The sequence below is a fragment of the Pieris brassicae genome, chromosome 7 (genome assembly GCF_905147105.1).
Source record: "Pieris brassicae chromosome 7, ilPieBrab1.1, whole genome shotgun sequence".
NCBI classification, from domain to species: Eukaryota; Metazoa; Arthropoda; class Insecta; order Lepidoptera; family Pieridae; genus Pieris; species Pieris brassicae.
Genome location: NC_059671.1, coordinates 14,364,992 through 14,384,540, shown reverse-complemented (window position 1 = coordinate 14,384,540; position 19,549 = coordinate 14,364,992). Strand labels below are relative to the sequence as shown.

The following is a 19,549-nucleotide window of genomic DNA, read 5'->3' as shown; positions in this document are numbered from 1 at the left end:
AAATATTTCGAGCTCGTCTTTTGCTGTTTCTGTGGCGGCGTAGCCTTGTATAAAAGAGATTTTGGTGTCCTGCACATTCACGTTTAGAAGTGCGACTGTATCGGAATTTCCAGAAAAGCTTTCAATGTTTTTTATCTGGTGTATATTTATTAAAAAGCCGACTCCATATTGATACTTGAGTCCAGCATAACAGAATATACAATATACAATTGCTATATTCTTAAATTTTCGTTCTATTTCTTTACGTTTATTCTCGTTTTTGACCACTTTGCTTGCTTTGTACGTGCAGATAAATAGAGAGTGGAATGGAGGGTTGTGGTCTAACTCTCCCGCGGGGACTGGCCGTGCTGGGAGAGGTGGAGGGGGCAGGTAATTGTTATTGTATTGTTTGTGAAAAATTGGATTGAGTTTTGATGGCATTTGGAGGGTAATGTGGAGTTGTTTCATTTGTTTAATAATTTTCTGGACATATTTTTTTTTGCTGTAACATCCTCTCGTGGTGGTTAGCAGTCTTATTTATTTAAACAATAGATTTAAAATAATACTTTGTTTTGCTTATCATAATAATTTATTGATAAAATTAATACACATTTAGCAACAAAGACTTCTTACAACAACTAGCAAACAATCAGACTGTAAGAACTATTTATCGTAAGGTAAGTAGAAAGACACACAAAATCCGTCCTACATTTCCTATTTATATTTGATATTTATATACACATTAATTAAATAAGCATTACACTAGCCCTGTCGAGTGCAGGTGTTTAATAATAATTATTCACGTCTTCATTCTGCGAATTATAACTATAAGGATTTTGTTGAATAGCAGTATTTGGTTCTAGCCCATTAGATCCGTAATAGTTATTGTGTTTTGTATAACTGGGAGATTCCGCCGCGTAGTCTTCAGAAATTGGAGCGTGTCCCCTATAATCTGGGCTATTAAAGCTTGGCGAATTGTGTTCATTGTTTTCTTTAACCTGGTAGGAGTTGTCTGCGTTGCCTTGGAAACTGTGGACATCGCCCAACGCCAGGTGTTCGTGACGCTTTGGAGTGTATGGTGCATGAACTAGCTGAGGAACTGGGACTGGATAAGGCTTATTAATATGAACCGGATATGGTACCTTCTCCACCACTTTCACTGGATATGGAACAGGTATTTTGACTGCCACAGTTTTAGTAATTTTGATAATTTTTACTGGGGTTTCTGGTATTTCCACATGCTCACCAAGGTTGTGCAGTTCAGTTTCATATCCCTCGACCGGTATTGTGTGCGGATGATGTAAGGCAATACATATGCCGATGTGAAGAAAGATTATCGTTAATATCTATAACAAAAAGTACAGTTTAAAAAAATTACTTGTCTTGCACCAAAAACACTTTCAGAATCAGGATCAGGATCAAATTATCATCAAATTCAGGATCGAATTATTTTAAACTACTGCCACTAAATTAAAATATAAATTCTGACTTCGAACATAATGATAAAATAAGATCGTTAGTTGATGTAATCTACTTTTTAATAATAACAGTGATTGTGTTTGAGGTAGGAAGTTTTGCGTAACTATTACATAAAGCTATTCAAATAAAAACAAAAAATACTAACCCGTAGTTCCATTGCAATGTAAGTGTAGGTCGAAGGCGCGGTAAGAACTATTTCCTAGTAAACGAGAGAATGGCTTTTATACAGACACCTTCATCTCAGTGGAGCTATTACTTTCTTTACTTAACCATATAATAGTGTCTACGGACTCGCGCACAGCAAAAGAACATTCACTATCTGGTAAAATATTTTTAATTGTAGAAATATGCATAATTTCAGATTTATTAAAAAAAATAACAAAAGTTGTAGCCATTCATAAGGTTTTTTTAATATTTAAATTCTAATAAGAGAATTGGCAATATTTTTTTTTTACTTTGCATTTCTTTCTTAGTTCATAATTTTCATTTTTTTTTCAAAATCAAATGCTTATAAGTTTTCTTTTTTAAGGGAAGTATCCAAGTTGAATTATTAACATGAAACAATATTTTTAGTGAGAAGTGGGAAATAAAACACCTTATTATTAATAAGTTATTTAATTTTACATATACTATACACTTGAAGGTTTACATAATTAAACTTTCATTCTGTCTGATAGGACTCTTACTATTGATCCTGAGCCTCCAATGTTATACGCTTTTTCATGCCATAACAGAAGATGTCCGCTAGATCCTTCAGAAGGATATTCAAATCCTCTATATATATACTTCATCAAGATGTCAATATCATCTACAGAAAGGTTAGCTACAGCCTCCTCAATTTGCACGGACTTAATGGCTAGAAGTACCTTTAATGTCAGCGCCAAGGCATTGTCCTATGAAATAAAATTAGCTATCAAATTTCAGTAGTCAAATTAGGAAGCTGATGATTCCCCTATACCTATATACTATACTATACTATACTATATTTATAAAACGACCATCAATAAAGTTCTTTTATTACAGATTTGATGATGAGTGATGCATCAAAATCAAACAAATGATAAGCCAGTAGTTAGTATCAAATAGCTTAAATAAGAAGAAACTAAAGAGAAGACATTTGAAAATTAAACTTACTTTTACTTGTTGATTAGTGGTGCCAATTGGAGCATTGGTTAATACATGCTTAAGTGCATCAACATATTTACCTGTATTTTAATATGTAAGGAAGATAAATTTTAACAATTATTCATTGTACCAATTGTGGATTAAATTTTTAACCATATTTCAAAGATAGCTTTATAAATTAAGCTTATTTAAAATCAATTTGGAAATCAATCAGTATTTAGAATATATGAATGCACTATGACTCACTGTAATCACAATATGGTCGCATCAGTATATTATTAAACTTATAAAATATACATTTGATAGATTTTTCAACATGGCATTGAAATAAATATTAACTATATTACAAAGGATATTGGTTAAGCAGTGTGCAAACTTCTCCTTCATCAGGTCCGGCGGGTATTGATTGTTCTGCTTCATCTTCCCTGAAGTTGTCTTCGTTATATTGATCAATATCGATTTTACGAAAGGCTGAACTGGATGTGTTTTTAGCCATTATTATAAAGGCACTGCTGTATTTTCAAACTACTCTAAAATATTCAAATTATTAATGTAGTAAAATTTATTAAATTCTCTTTAAAATATTTACATTTACAAGAATTTGACACAGACTAGGATTATTTAAATTTAAAATGATGCACAGACTAAACTTGGAACCACAGAAATTATCTTAGTAAACGTCAATCCAAAAAATGGCTATCGTACGAATACGTCTTATTATGGCAGTTGGCAACTGTTATTTGTCAGCAGATTATCTAATTTGGTTATTTGTAACTTTATTTTTGGCTTGTAAATTATTCTTATTTATCGACTCTGTTTATTTCGTGAATAGAATTAAAAGTCCACAATAGTTAGAATTAAAAGAGCTTATTTTACTTAAGTGCTCTTGCTCTTAACGTGTTTTTTTCCCTACTAGTTTTTCTAGCACAGCTGTTTGCATTATTTCGTCAGAATGACAATGGGCGATGAATTACCCGTTACTTCCTTGGTTTTGCCTGTACTGATACGCCCAGTATTATCACAGGTGAGGAATTATTAATTACGTGTAGATTTGTCATGATCATAATAAGAAGGCATATTTTATCCAAATAGAATACAGAAGAAAATTTCCTTGTTTTATTCCTTTAACAAAGAATAAAAAATATTTCGCTTTTCGTTCTCTGTAAAGACTAATTGAAAGAAAGTAGCGTCCCAAATGCCATACTTTCAGCTTTATAATTCATCCAAAATCCGCGAGGGTGTATTTTATTTCTTCCTGATATTCCTATAACTACATCATTCCTACTTTAACTGTACTTAATGACTATACTTATGTTTTAATCCATTTAAAAATAATACCTTTGTTAACAAAATAATTTATTGTATATTGTGATACTATTATTTTTTTATTAATATAAGTGTATGCCATATGTATACAGATATTATTTTAATGTTTAATAGCTTGAAAAGTACCATGTTGGTGGTTCTCAAACATTACGTGCAGCTCTCACTAAAGCTGAAGCCGCAGTTCCTGGGCTTAACTATGATTTGGTGGCTGGAATCATGAGACGGGCAGAGATACCTGTAAATATGAATGAAAGCTTGCTACGTTTACAAGGGACACTTACTGAGGCAGAATGTAAGTTTAATTCAAGAACATTTATTGAACTAATTTTAAAAATACTTTCAATCTAGTTAGTACTATACTCAAAAGCAGTGATGGACAAAATACGGCCCGAGGGCCGGCTATGGCAAGTATTTAATCTGGCCCGAAGAGGGTACATCAGCAAGGATAGATGTGGCCCGTTATAATTACGTTTTGACAGTTGAGAAGAAAAAGTTGATTCTATTTGTATTGTTTTTATAATATTATATAATTAAAAGCTTTAGTTTTTACAACAACAATTTTTTTCTATAATTCTGGCCCTTCTCTAGAATTTCTTAAACTTTGTGGCCCGCCATTAAAAAGTTTGCCCACAACGGCTCTAAAGTAAAGCACCTTTAACAATTATAAACTTGCGATTCTTTATCTTTTTATTTAATATGTTATTATATAATTCTATTGTATGTGTGGATTCACAAATCTGCCCGGCAGATGGCAGTGCTGTATCTAGGTTATTTATCTATAAAGCAATTAATCAGCTGATATGTAGGTCCGTATGTATGGTCTGATATGTAAATCTTCTGTGCTCATGTTCGTAATTAAACTCCTAAATTACTGGACAGATTTTGGTGAAATTTTTTGTGTTTCTATCAAAGAGTTTTATGTTGATGTTCATTTTTAAATCCTTTTATAACAAAAATATATTTTAAATCAGTAATATTATTTCAGTTTTACGGTGATCAAAATATGTTAATTTTTTGTTTTCTTTATTTGATTCTATTTTTTAAGTTATAAAAATTATAAGCTCACATCACAATGTACACTGCCAGTTACTTTTCTGTATATATATATATATAATAAATTACAAATGAATCACTAGGATGAATTATAATTTTATTCAAAAATCATCAATGTCTGAATGTAATGGGATGGATTAGATAACTGATTCAAAATGCTTTAATTCTCTAATTATTGCAGGTGCAGATTTGAGACTGAACCGATCTGAGGAGGCATTCCAAGAATTGAACAAAAAATCTTCAGCACTGAAGAAAATTCTGAGTAGAATTCCTGATGAGATCACTGATCGCAAAACTTTCCTGGAGACTATTAAGTATGTTTACTTAAAAAATAAATTATATGCAACAATGTGTACATGTATAAACTAAATAGTATTGCATGTCTATCTCTGTGTTATCATTTATTGGATAAAGTATAAATATTAAAAAAAAATGCACAGTCCTTAAATGTCATTCCACTATTGGTTACTTCTATTTTATTTACATTAGTCCTTTCTAACATTATGTTTTCAATGGAGTTTTAAATTCAACATAATTGGTATGTGTTTAAAAATTTAAGGCCATCTCTTCTGATTATTAAGAATTATTATTTTTTTCAGAGAAATTGCTTCAGCTATAAAGAAGCTACTGGATGCTGTTAATGAGGTTTCTACCTACACCCCGGGAGCCGGGAAACAGGCATTGGAGCAAAGAAAAAGAGAATTTGTCAAGTACTCAAAGAGGTTCTCCAACACACTGAAGGAGTATTTCAAAGAGGGACAGTAAGTTATTAGATTTTTATTCATAGAAAACCTTTTCAAATCCTATGACAGTTAATTTTAATATATAGCATGGATAATTTTTTTTAAACATGTAACGTTTTTAATAATCTGGGGCAGTTGGCATCTGAGCGTCGGTTGACATAGGCCTGGCTAATTCATGTCAATATACATCTTGAGCAAGTAGAAAATATGAACTAATGTACTTCGTAGAAAAAATCAACTGCTGGACAATACAAGGTAATTGAGGCACCAAGCTGGAGTTGTTGGAGAAAGTAATTAGTGAATAGAAATAAAAATGGAATGGTAATTATGGACCGCACGCGTGAAGCAAGTATAAAGCTTGCTGGGTGATTTAGCAATATGTCATACATTTCCATGTATATACATAATACATATATGTATCTATTTTGTACTAATCACTTAAAGAAAATTCCTGAGACATGTTAATTTACTAAAAACCTTTTTCAGAGCAAACGCTGTTTTCGTGAGTGCCTTGTATTTGATTCATCAAACAAATCAAATTCTCTACACAGTGAAGAGCAAGTCAGAATGAGAAAAAAATATATTTTAATTTGGATTAGAAGATCGTTATTTTAGTTAAGAACTTTTTTGTTCACAATATTAAACAGGAAAAAAATCAAAATTTAAAATAAGTATCATTAAAATATTACTTTGTATTATTATAGATTGTTATTTTAGTAGGGAAACATTGGTACTTCGGTACATTGGTATGGATTCTTTTTAACCTAAGTGTTAAACTTGATTGAGAAGAAAAAAATAAAAGATTGTTTACTTCGGCCGATTAAAAAAAATATAGCTGTTTTGGCGAATTAGCGCCGTAGAGTATTATATAAATTCAAACTTCTTCTTAATTTGCTTGTCTATAGTCGTCGTGTATACACGTGTTGGTAACAGCTAGTGTACTATAGTCTTTTTTAAAGGTTACATAAATTGATAATAATTTTATACCTAGAGTCATTTATTTGTCCACCCATAGTCGGAAATCTGAAACTCCGTGTCAATGTTGTAGCCTTTTTAACACTTATATCCATCTATACTTTTTGATGTTAAGTTGGGTTGGATTAAGGATTTGGGTTAGAAATTTGAATAATTAAGTAAAAAAATATTTTTAGATTCCAAGTATTATTTTAAGTCACCAAATTGTATATGTTGAAATTATAAAGTCATGTTAACATGTAAACGTTTTATTAACTTGTGTTCTTATTTATAAACATACATATACACCTCAAATGAAAATAATTTCACGTTTATTTGCAAAGTGTACGTCAGTGATAAAGACTATTACTAATTGCGGATATTATTATATTACCGAGGTGGATGTGGCGAATGTAATAAAATAGTTAACAAATATTAAAAACTTATACAAATAAGACGCCACACACTGTTCCCGTATATTATTGAACAGTCTCAGGTATTTTTTTTTTACAATTGTTTTTAATTTATGCAAGCATGCATCATAGTGGACTGACAAGTTTCAGGATTACCTTCTGAACAAAGCACACGATCGCTTAGAACAAAAAATAACGAATGAATAATGTTTAACATTTTACAGACTACGTAAGTACTGAAACGGTAAATTTTAATTAAAATCTATTACCGTGTGATCTTTGTTATTTGGACGATTTTTTCTCTTGTGGTCTTCTATTAATCAATTTAATGGTACATTCGTAATGTGGCCCTTTGATATTTGTCCGTGAAAAGTGGATAATAGTTTCGTGACTGACGTGGGTCAGCGGCTCCGATTCGTCTCATCGTGCGACCCACACAATAGGCTGTCGTGCCTCTTGAACTCTACGCATCACTATTTTCAACCATGACACTTGACACACCTTGTTTCACGAACTAAAATGTTTTATTTCTTTTCAAAGGTGACCTGCAACTATTTTTTTTGTGCATATTCAAAATTAACTTAATTATTATTTTTACCGATCCATCTCCTTCATGTCTTCTTCATCTACACGACACTGGCGAAGTACCTTGTGCCGAGTTGGCATAAATAAAAGCCATAAACAAGAAAAAAAGGTGAACTGTGAAATGGAGATGGTTTTCTGAAATTTGTAGGCTATTTATCGAAAAGCATCATCTGAGAACATCCTATATGTTTTTTTTATATATCTGGATCTCTCTGTACAAAACATTTAAAATAAACAATTATTAAAAGTAAATAATTCATCACTTTATGCTAAATATATGAACAAAAATTACACTACCAAGTTTAATTTGCAATACACACCTTAATACAAAGAAATAATAATGGTGATGGCGTTACAAGTTTCTTGCATTCAGTAGAGAGAAACTATGTACGGTGCGATCAGCAAAATGTCCACCAAGACCTACAGCGAAATTTTCAATTAGTGAAATATACCTGGTTTATGTATGGAAAGTGATTGTTAGTACATGTTTCACAATAGATTACTTTCTTTCCGGATCAAGAATGGTTCATCTCTGTACTTTAACAATGAGTCAATCATGCGGATCACTTAAAATATTCATAGCTTAGCGGAGGCGTAATCGATTTAAAACGTTTCGTTCTGCTCTTGCTCTGCATAATATGAGATGAAAGCGCGTGATATGTTAACCTTTCATCCCAATAAGGTCAAATTATCTGTCTAGTATTGTTAAATAAAACAAACTAGGATATGTAGGCACTATTGTCCCGTTAAGAAAGCTTAACATAGAACTCTATACCCTTTGTTAATAAAGAAAAGTCTAATTGTACCGTTTTAAGTAAAGTACTCTGACACTTTTCACATTCTTTCTTGATTGAAAGAAACGACAGAGTTTTCCAATTTGGACTTTATTGGATATGGCTATAATAAGTAAGAGGATAATACTTAATGGCAGACTGTTCACACTTTCTTACTAATATAAAGTATATTATGAATGCCAAAATAAGTACTTGGTTTACCATTTTCGCCACAACACTAATACTGAATAAATTTTTAATAACTATTAGCACCAGCTAAAAAGCAAAGTACCAACTTTGGTATCGCAACAGTAAGCAAATAACACGTAGGGTCCATTTGCAAAACACTTGAATGAATTTTTTTTAGCTATACAGTTTTATCGTAAGAAGCATTTCTACTAATTTTATTTTATAAAAGACACATGCAAAAGCTCTGACCAGCATGTCTTTACCCTCAAATCGATAGGTGAGGTGGGTGTGGTAGGCACAGAAGATTACTCACCTACCATGCTTGGTAGCAAAATGATCAATGGGGATGCAAAAATCTGATGCCAGGACCAATACAGAGCTATAGCGCCCCTAATGATAATACTGTTTGTATCGAAAAAGTTGTTAATTTCTTGGCGTGTGTACCATCTACGCGACGTTGATATCTAGTATATAAGTATATTTATTCTACTTGACTTACTTTTTAAGTTGGCTACACCCAAATAAAATGATTATATTGAAATTTTATTGATGTCTCCCCATTTGAATTAGCATAGCAGACTACTGAAAAAGCTAGTTGTTAATGCAACACATTGTGAATTGATCGCTGTGGAGCATCCTGTAATTGTTGCACATCAATCTCTGTTTCTGGTTGCAAAACACGCATTTGTTATTGAAGATATTATCATTCGATAACCGAAAATGTTTACTTGATTTATACCAATGATTCAAATCGTAACATTATACAGTACAAAGTGCTTGAAAGTTCAACGATGGATTGTTTTATTCAGGATTTGTGAGCCTTATAAAATAACTATTTGTTAAGAATTACTGTGGGTTAATTTAATTTGATCCAACTTAACAATTTGGAAATAATGTATGAAGTACGTAGAATATATTTATTTATTTATACTTCGTTACTATAATATACAAAATCATACATATAAAAAACAAAAAATATACCGTATTTCAACAGCATAAATCGGCCATTCAAACACTCATTACATTTTTCTTCAGTAACACTTAAGAATCTATATAAAAAAGTCGTAGATATTTAAGTGTATAGTTTCCGAGCATGAGGAAAAGATCGGTCAGGCGTTAAGAACTTCATCAAACGACTTTTTTAATTTACATATTAGGTAACGCTTATGGTTTGTATTCCCAATTTGATTATCGAAAGGCGTTACAACACGAAAAACGATGTTCTTTAACTTAAGAATAATGCTTTGACACTAGTCTTCCCAATATCTTTCTGGGATTACCTAGGTATAATTGATTCAGTTATAATATAATATCATTGTAGTCGAACGTCTATATTTAAATGTAATATATATCGAACGTTTTCTACTGCCTTAGATTTCCTAAGCTGACAAATATATGTATGTAGTCAAACCGACAGCTACATATATTTCCGTAAATGTTTTCAGAGTTGATAAATTTTACATGTTTCAGCAGACAGATGTGTCGATGAAAAGTTTGACGATATAGCAACCTATCTAATGTGATTCGTCATACAATATTAATGGAGCATCTGCTAAGGCAGGACATTGGTGGCGACTCGCGGAGCTCCGGCGCATATGCAATCACGTCTCCTGGGGACGATTGACAGGCAAATGTATGCTAATGCAGCACTCACTGAATAATATGCTGTTTTGACGGGTCAAGTGTCTGTTTCTTGTATCTCACATATCATACATTTTCTATCGAACGAAGATCATTTTCAGTAATATGAATGTATTTCAATTATAACGAGACGCATTTGTTATTTAAAAGTTAGTCGTAACAAAACGTTTGCTTGTGCAATGATGTTCCATTATGAGCGAACACTATTGATAATGTTCGAGATTTGCGGAACAGTTCCCACAGGATTTGAGAGGGTCACTCGTGGGACAACACTGCAATTGTCAGCGGTTGCTCAAGCGCCGGCTTTGCCGCACCCGGCATCTGTTCCCTGTCGTGGGAGTGTGCAGGGTAACTGATCGCCAACAATAACACAAATCAATGAAGCGACCGGCCGTGGCTGGTCGCGCACCCCTCTGGATGCTGTGGGAACCAAACACGCAATTAATAATAATGTACTTCATCCCTTATAATGAGAATGAGCTTATGGTACAAACAATTCATCATATGAAGGGTGAAAATATCTAAAACATGTTTCTTTTTTAATTTTATTGGTAACTGGGCAGCTACTTAAGGATAAATTGATGCCCTTTTTATCTTAAAAATACAGATAAATTGGTAATATGATGGGATGCACATTTCGAAAGGTTTATGAATCAAAGCATCACTCGTGACTGGTATGTTGTTGCTTTTTGGGTTTGAAGCGACCTTTACAGTCCATTTATATTTTGGGATGTGACAAATTTATATGAAAATTTCGACGAAATTAATAATCTTGGTCCATATACGGAGCGATTTCGTGCATTTTGTTTATATACGGAATAAGAATATAACATATTAGGTAAAAATAAAATCTTAAAGTTCCTCGAATGAGTCCTCCAGTAGTCTTCATAGGTCCGATGTTTTTCAATTTCGAAATGCTATAGTTTTTTTGGAATATTATTTCATTAGTATAATTATTGGTATGAATATTCATTATAAATTAAACGGGGGGGGGGGCCATTGACTGCACCATCATAGGCCACCTGACGCACGCGGTCAGCATTGCGTGACCATATAGAATGTAATTGTGGCTGTCGACTCATCAACAAATTGTTGATAAATGTGTTTACCTCATGTTATTATACATTTTACAAATAGTTCTCGTAAACGATACATAATATTTTCAATCAAATTTAATTAAAATGATGACAAATAATTTTTGGTTTTACTTTATGTAAAATATGAGGTTAGATGTTGCATATATTTATATTATAAACTCCTCACGGTCATCAGAACGAATTGAATAAGGTTTTTAAGAAAAGTCGAGAAGTCGGCTATAATTATTATTTTATTATTTATATATGTATCGATATACGATTATAGTATGTATAATTACAAAAATCATGTGTCAGCTAAATTATTGTTATTTTTTATTATCAGTAGTATGCTATTATTAAAGAGCTTTCTCATCGCAATTTTTGTTCATATGTTTTAAACATGTAAATTTGGAACGTTTGCCATTAGTACAATAACGTTCCGGGCCATAAGTTTTTGATGATATCGTATGCGCGTGCGACCAACTGTCAGGAGTCGCGTGCCAGCTTAATAAGCTCTTAATGAAATTAAGGACTGTTGCGTACCATATTGTTAGGGATGATTGTAACAAATACGAAATAAAACATCAAATAAAGTACCATTACGTTATTGGTACCGGGCAGAGCTGTAATTATTATTTGTAATTCATTTCTCCTAACATGCTACTATTACGAAATATTTATATTTTGGATATTTATACTTGTGTTATAATTATAATACATTATAGTTATTGTTTGTATGAGAAACATAAATTTTAAACTAAGATGTATATGATCATTAATATACCTAGTACCTAGAAGGCTGATCGCCTTCCTTCCGATTCAAAAAAAACAATGTTAACAATACAGATACAGAAATAAAACCTGAAGCCCAGTCCCAAAAGGTGATAGCGCTGATAGGCTTTTAAATAAATCTTGAATAAATTCAGTCAATTATTGTAAAGTTTTAATACGTCGATAAGAGAAATAGATCAGGTTTTATTTATATCAAATTTAAAATACATTATTACTATGTTATAAAATATAATACTTTTTTATAAGGCGTTATTATCAATTATATATTTTATAACAAGTATGTTACCAAGGCAACTTCTTGTATGCCAGTATATAAATACTACACAATATAAATATAATATTTCTTTAAAATACAATTAGGCTTAATTAAGACGTAGTAAATATTAGAATATTTATTGTATCGCGCAAAATTACGTAGACACAATTTGATAGTTCTCATGAGAACAACAAATAATTAACCAAAGACCCTGCTCCAAAATACTTATTTACACACGTAAATTTCGACGATACGGGCTTTGCCAATATGACTGTAGAAAAATTGTATTGAAGTAAAATTATATTGATGATGTATGAAAATATATTCTTCTAAAATCAGAACTCATTCTTGTCTGCCGACTACAAGGCGTTTACGTAAAGATGACAAATAATTATGTAATGATTTTTAAATTTTAAATAAATGCCTGTTTTATAAGCTCGGGTCGTTAGTATATGTGAGAACTTATTAATTTTGCAGGTGCATGTACTGAGAAAATCTAAAGCAAATGTTGATATTAAACTTCTATCATTTTACTATCTGACACAGAAATGTAACAAAGATTTTCTTTATACATTATCAGGATTCAGGGGACGATGTTTATTTACGGGTTGCTTAATGTCACCTATTCCTGTGGATCCCTTCAGTACGTTATGAATGAACACGTGCGCATGCGCAAACACATGTGTGCTAGTATTCACACCGGTCCCTAACAGAGCTGATAAGTGCGAATAGTAAATGCTTAAAAAGTGATTCAAGTATGTTTCGATTTCCTAAAATGATTACTTATAGATTTTCTATTTGTGTATTTTTTAGGCATAATATAATAGAAAAAAACATATGCCATACGTAAATTAAAACAATGTATTTTGTACTCATTATAGAAAACAAATAGAAAATCCATTAAATACGAGTACTACAGAATGAGGCCACAAACACTTACGTTAGGGGGTATTAGGTACAGTTTATATAATGAAACAGTTAATAAAATGTAGACAATTAAGAAGTTAAAGAAATCACTTCCTAGACATTACTCAACATTTTCTAACCAGAAGTCCCTTGTTCAAGATTCGAACCGTTCTAAAATAATAATTAAAACACATGTTTATTTAATAGAGTAACGACTTTTTCAATAAGGTTACTCCTGGGAAAGGAGAGCGGTTTCAACACACCTGCTTATAACTTCCGATTGCCTGTGTTGACTTTGTATAGACCCATAGATCACAAAACTAGTCTAATATTAATTCGTCATAAATATGCACTACTTTTTTAATCCGGTCCCTATTGTTGTAGATTCATTTGAATTTTTTAGTTCCAAAGTGACAATAGGAATAGATAGAATAAATTTACATTATGATAATCTGTCGTTTATAAACTATTGATTAATCTGTGTGAAGCATTTTACGATTTATTGACCGATATTTTAAAAACAGTATTCCCATGATTGTATATTCCGATTCAAAACCTGTAACTGTTATTTTTTATTAATAATTTGAAAAAAAAAACATCTTACTGTAAAATTAGATATTATATATTATTATCTATTTTAACTTTTCACTCCTCGCCAAATTTTGTATATTCTGTTGTCTGTGTATATATATATATTTTTTTTTTATAAAATAGGGGGCAAACGGGCAGGAGGCTCACCTGATGTTAAGTGATACCGCCGCCCATGGACACTCTCAATGCCAGAGGGCTCGCGATTGCGTTGCCGGCCTTTTAAGAATTTGTACGCTCTTTTCTTGAAGGACCCTATAAAATACATAGGAAGTTTAAGAAATAATAAATAATTTTAAGGAAGTTTATAAATTTGTCAGTACATTCCTACAATAATAAAAAATAATATAGGAAACATGACTATATTATTAAGATAACTCAATCTGTCCACTCATTATTCTTATCATATTTATTAAAAATAAAATTGTTAAGAAAAATCACTTGAAGGGGTCGGGTCGTACGGTATCCGGATGTACAGACTCAAAATAGGTACATTTTGTATTTATATAATGGGTACATACACACGTGCTGCGTACATAGTGTTCAGGTGAGGGGGACCACCAGCTGTCTCAAAGCTAATATTAAACGTATCGTAAGATTAGGTACTTGTCGGTAAGTCGGTAAATCTGTATAAAAAGATATTGAGTCAATATTATATTATTTAGCGAGTATTATAACGACGTTACACTATTCTAATGCATATATACGGCCCGTCTAATGATTATTTAAAAAAAAAGCTTATACAATTCTCGATGTTTTGTTACGCATGGGATTAATGCTAGCTGAAGGCATACTAAACTATATTTTTACTTGATACATTTTATTCTACAAAAAAATTCATATTAAATTTTATGAAAGCGGAAATGGCTCACCCAGAATCAGGTCGAGGAGCATACGTAAATTAATGTTAAAAAGGGACGTAACTCTGACCACTCCGTTGCAATTACTGAAACAATTATTGTTATCTTTTTATGTACTTTCGTAAATTGAAGAAAAAAATACAATAAAAATAGTATATTTTCAGTTCCATCAAGTATATATAAGTTCAAATTAAAAATTTACTTCATTGTATAAGATACTTTTGCTAGAATATTCATCATTGATGCGCGAAAAGAAATAGCAAGTTACTACTGTCAAAATCAACTGATCGTTAATCTTAAGTTCACAAAGCATTTTTGTGGAACACGGTGTTTAGACAAGGGTCTTTTTCGCAGGTGGTAACGCTAATAAATTACATGTGGTGTGTCACGTGACCATGTTTCAAATGTGTCTTTATGAACATTCTAGAATTTTTACTTACGTCAAATATTTTATTTTATAAAGGGAGCATATTTATATTCAGTTAAATATTAACAACAGGCGATTTTTCAGCAATTGTAATATAATTTTGACCACGATTAATTTACACTAACAAATTTGTTTAAATTACAATTAAACATTGTAGTAAGACTGGCTTAATTTCTGTATATTTTGTATTGGTGAATAAAGTATTGGTTCATATTTCTATCTAAGATTACATATGCATAAAAAAGACATTAACATACAAAAATAATCACACTGTCTATTTTAAATCAAACCACTTCTAAAATTTTAAATAAAACAAACGACACTCGTAAACTGTATAAGTGTGTAGTCTTGTCTCGGGGTCTAATTTTGGCCTCAAAGCGTCGCGGAGTTTTGCGTCAATCCGGGTGTTCTTAAATAAAAGGCTCTTACTGCAACCTGTGCAGAATCTATTGTTGGTGAGGAATGCGTTGAAATTTATTGCAGCTGCCCGTCGCACATGCTCATATCCTATACGATTTTTTTGAACTTTATTTGTGCAACTGAAATCCGACGTTTATTTATTTTGTCCTGCGTTAAGGTAAAAGGGTTGAGGTTTTTTAAAGTCACTGAAAATACCTGGTTAATTTATATAGAAGGTACATCAAAGCAGGCCTTGACAATAAACAAAATATACGTATAAAATTTGAGTTATATATTATAAAATGTTCAACTGTAATTTTCTTGTCTAGTTCGCCATAAAAGAAGCTTTAAGGCTTTAAAATTTATTCAATAGTATGACGTATAATTTAATTATAAGTACTATACTAGCATATTACAAAAAGATTGTCTAAATTGATCATTTCGATCGATCGCTTTTATAGTACAAATTAAGGTGAGTAAAGACGTTGCGTGTTACGGTAGCCGACCGCAATAACGTGAATGGTTTGTTAAGACGAGATAACTTGTTATTTCGTACGATTGGCTCGAGATTGCCTTTTAATTTCATGATTTCGCTCAACAGTTTTATTAACTGTTACTTTTTGTCGTAAATTTAAACGGGCGGCGTATATTACGCACGACTTTTTATGTTTGGATTTTGATAATATTTTTATAATGATTCGGTTATTTCTTGCGTATAACTTTTCTTACGTAGTACGTTTAAGTAACAGGAACTTTTTGTGTATGTAATAATATTAGTTCCTGGTATTTACTTTTTCGATGTTGCTGTCCGCCTCAATCACTAATAATTTGGACAAATGTATTTGTATTATAAGATTGGTAAAAGTAATGTGGTTTTTGATGTAACCGGCGTGCTGTAAGAGTTTTTATAATGGCATATATATGTCACTTTTAATTATACATTGACATTTTCAAGATAAAATTCTAGTAACGTTATACCGACGAGTTACCTGGCTGTTCTTCTCAGACCACTGCGTATTTATGAATGGCTTGCAAACTCAAGCTTAAATTCATATGATGCGTATGATTATAAATTAATAAATTCCACTCTTTAAAATCACTCGTCTCCTTCTGTCAAACTGCATTTACGCTGAGATAAAAAGAGATCTATCTACTATCGTTAAAACGGTTTCTTCGGACTTCAAAAAAGGGGAAGTTCGACGTGTAATTTGTATGAAGGATTTGGCCTAATACATATTTTATGTATTAACTCTGAATTCTCCGTTCCTTTATTTTAATTTGACCTACTTATCTAAGAAATACAATTCTTATAATTAGATTAGAATGTTCGCAAAATTACTTACAGCATTTCCGCAATTTAGATTGCAAACAATAGGCCAGTGAACAAGTGGCAGGGCGTTGTCGTTGTCGAGTTGCGATTAATAATTTACATGGAGTCATTAATGGCTCGCATTTGCCTTCTGGCATAACCAGTTCTAGGTTAACACGACTAAATTCACATTATATATAATAATAAGGTTGTAAAGGTTATTTATCTTTCATATCCGGTTACCAAAAAGCGAAATGTTTATAAAAAGAGTACATATTTAGTCTAGGACTAGAATAGCAGGTTCAATATATGATTTTGTAATTATGTTTGGGGTTTTCGTTAAAAGCACGGCATAACAACCATTACGTTTTTCTAACAATAATAAAATAAGTATGTTTTTTTGTTTTGTTCCTGACATATGCGACATTCAAAGACAATTTATAAATAAGCCATTTAGATCATGAACGAGGAAAAACTGTAGTTTTTAACAGTACTAATATAATAATGAATTAAATAACCTCATGTCATTGCACTTAAACAAAATATCGACTGTCACATATCACTCATGCTGGCCTTTTATACACACCTGGTACTTTATCATGAAGACGTCATGTCAGTGCAAGCTTATCATTTTATGTCTCATTATTAGGATTTGCACATAATTGCAATAAATGTCCACGGGTTTGTCGCGACGTGGATAGCAGAACAATCGGCAAGTGGCGCCCAGCCGGTTGATCTCGATTATCACTTGGTCTAAGTTACAAGAGGTAATCATAATTTGTTGGATGTTTCATCTTTTGTAAGAGAATTTTAGTTAAACAATAATTTTAGTACGTGTTTTCGTATGTCAACCTTTAGCCAGGGACTTAAATGATATTAAAAGTATACATTGTCGAAGTATAATATATTGAGGAAACGTATAGAACCATAGTCAAAACGTATCATAGAAAAAACCCTATTTGTTATATCCACAAATAATGTGGTAACCAATCTTCTATCATCTACGTGAAGAAAAAAGAATATAAAATGACATAACTAAAATCTCTAATTTATATTTATTTAATTAAATGAGTTTTTAATTTAAGTTGTATCTATATTCTACAGTTTGAAACCTAAAAGATGATTTATTCATAGATTATAGTTAGTTTGTACCAGATGATCAGTGAACTGAAGTGGTCATAGTCGTTTTGTACATGCAATGGTTCCCGCTCTTCCTACATCGTTATTTCTGTTTGTTGACAGCAGAAATAACTAAGTGAAGATATCTTGTTATTGTAGATTATTTAGACGGTCCATTACAGTTTGTGTCTTTGTTAATTATTGTTATGACTCACTGTTTTAAAGTTAAGTTAGAAAACTAATATATGTATTATTGTAATTCACCTGCATCAACCAATACAAACAATATAATGTTATGCAAGTTTGTCATGTTACTTGCCAGATTTCCTTGGAAACCAGCGCACGGTCTACAGTATTAATTAAATGACGTGGGCTGTTACTAGATAGGCTATCGACAGATAGGGCCTGTAAACACGTCTAGGTCGTAGCCATCAATTCATAATGACTAAGACCAATGCGTAAATTGTCGTATTGCGGGGACACCACAACAAAATTGCATTGCTATTTGCCGACCACGAGTCAATTGAACGGAATTTACTATTAATTGCAATTTAATTTTAGAATCCTGTTATGATTCAGAATACTACTATATTATCTCAGTTGTAACTATAAATTTATATCAAGAAATAAAAGACGAATTTGTAGCTTATCTTATAGGTCCCGTCCTCATTCAATTTAACTCTTGACTATCAATTGTAATATTCATTTAAATTTATGAACCTAGAGAAAATTATCAATAAAAAATTTCGCTTGATTGATAGCTTGTCACTCAATAGATTTTATTTACTCAGTAAACACCCATGTGGTGAATTAGTGTTTAAAAAATATATTTTGCATCAAATTTATAGGTATATTAAACGGCATGCACTAATCTTTCAACGATTAGCGCCTGCGTCGCGGCCGAGACCGCGCACGTGCGGCTGCGCCGTCAATAAGCTCGCTATACCGGTTCTACTTATCACTGTTTATCTACGACTTTTGAAATTTCTTATCCTATATAAGTGTGCACCCTTTATTATTAATAGTTGTTATGTGTCTAAATATAAGTTTATATTAAAGATGAAAGTTGTCTTTCTACAAAATTTATGCATATATTTAAATTATTTACGACGAATTCTTGTATATAGGCTGGAATTTTTATCTATCTATCTTGTATAGTTAAAGCTGTGCGCATTTAACATTACTCGAAAGGTGAAGGAAAGCATCGTGAGGAAACCGGTATGCCTTAGACCCAAAAAGTCGACGGCGTGCGTCAGGCACAGAAGGCTGATCACCTACTTACCTATTCGATTAACAAATGATCATGAAACAGATGCAGAAAGTTACACCCTTTTATCTTAATTTATAATTTATAAATAGAAATATATGTTTTTAAAACAATATTTTAAGTTCCCGTAATACAAACGTTCGTACTATTTCGTCACCACTTCTATTCGTGAAATAAACGGCAGCAACTTTTAAATAGAACAACAACAAAAAAAATTACCAAGGCAAATAATTGAAACCGATAAAGCGTTGAGACAAATCAAAAGTAAAGTTTTTTATTCATCAGCACAA

The 19,549-nt window shown here is 31.8% G+C and overlaps 2 protein-coding genes across 2 annotated transcripts; one reads left to right on the top strand and one right to left on the bottom strand.

Annotated features, from left to right (window-relative positions):
* Window positions 1–2,057: 2,057 nt before the first annotated feature.
* Window positions 2,058–3,202, bottom strand: LOC123712291 (actin-related protein 2/3 complex subunit 5-B). Its single transcript, XM_045665303.1, has 3 exons — window positions 2,940–3,202; window positions 2,593–2,665; window positions 2,058–2,351 (listed from the first exon to the last, which is right to left on the bottom strand). Exons 1-3 carry the CDS (start codon window positions 3,077–3,079, stop codon window positions 2,112–2,114), a joined length of 453 nt encoding a protein of 150 aa, XP_045521259.1. The 5' UTR covers window positions 3,080–3,202; the 3' UTR covers window positions 2,058–2,111.
* Window positions 3,203–3,321: 119 nt separating this feature from the next.
* On the top strand, window positions 3,322–6,935 carry LOC123712290 (programmed cell death protein 10). Its single transcript, XM_045665302.1, has 5 exons — window positions 3,322–3,607; window positions 4,024–4,201; window positions 5,144–5,276; window positions 5,562–5,723; window positions 6,192–6,935. The coding sequence occupies exons 1-5, from the start codon at window positions 3,536–3,538 to the stop codon at window positions 6,274–6,276; spliced, it is 630 nt and encodes a 209-aa protein (XP_045521258.1). The 5' UTR covers window positions 3,322–3,535; the 3' UTR covers window positions 6,277–6,935.
* Window positions 6,936–19,549: the final 12,614 nt, after the last annotated feature.

Bases quoted from the DNA above. Each gene is read 5' to 3' on its own strand.
- LOC123712290 (XM_045665302.1), top strand. From the start codon at position 3,536: ATGACAATGGGCGATGAATTACCCGTTACTTCCTTGGTTTTGCCTGTA. The intron at 4,202-5,143 runs GTAAGTTTAATT...TAATTATTGCAG, and splicing joins GACACTTACTGAGGCAGAAT to GTGCAGATTTGAGACTGAAC. The intron at 5,277-5,561 runs GTATGTTTACTT...TATTTTTTTCAG, and splicing joins ACTTTCCTGGAGACTATTAA to AGAAATTGCTTCAGCTATAA.
- LOC123712291 (XM_045665303.1), bottom strand. From the start codon at position 3,079: ATGGCTAAAAACACATCCAGTTCAGCCTTTCGTAAAATCGATATTGAT. The intron at 2,666-2,939 runs ATATCCTTTGTA...ATATTAAAATAC, and splicing joins GTTTGCACACTGCTTAACCA to AGGTAAATATGTTGATGCAC. The intron at 2,352-2,592 runs GTAAGTTTAATT...TTTATTTCATAG, and splicing joins CCACTAATCAACAAGTAAAA to GACAATGCCTTGGCGCTGAC.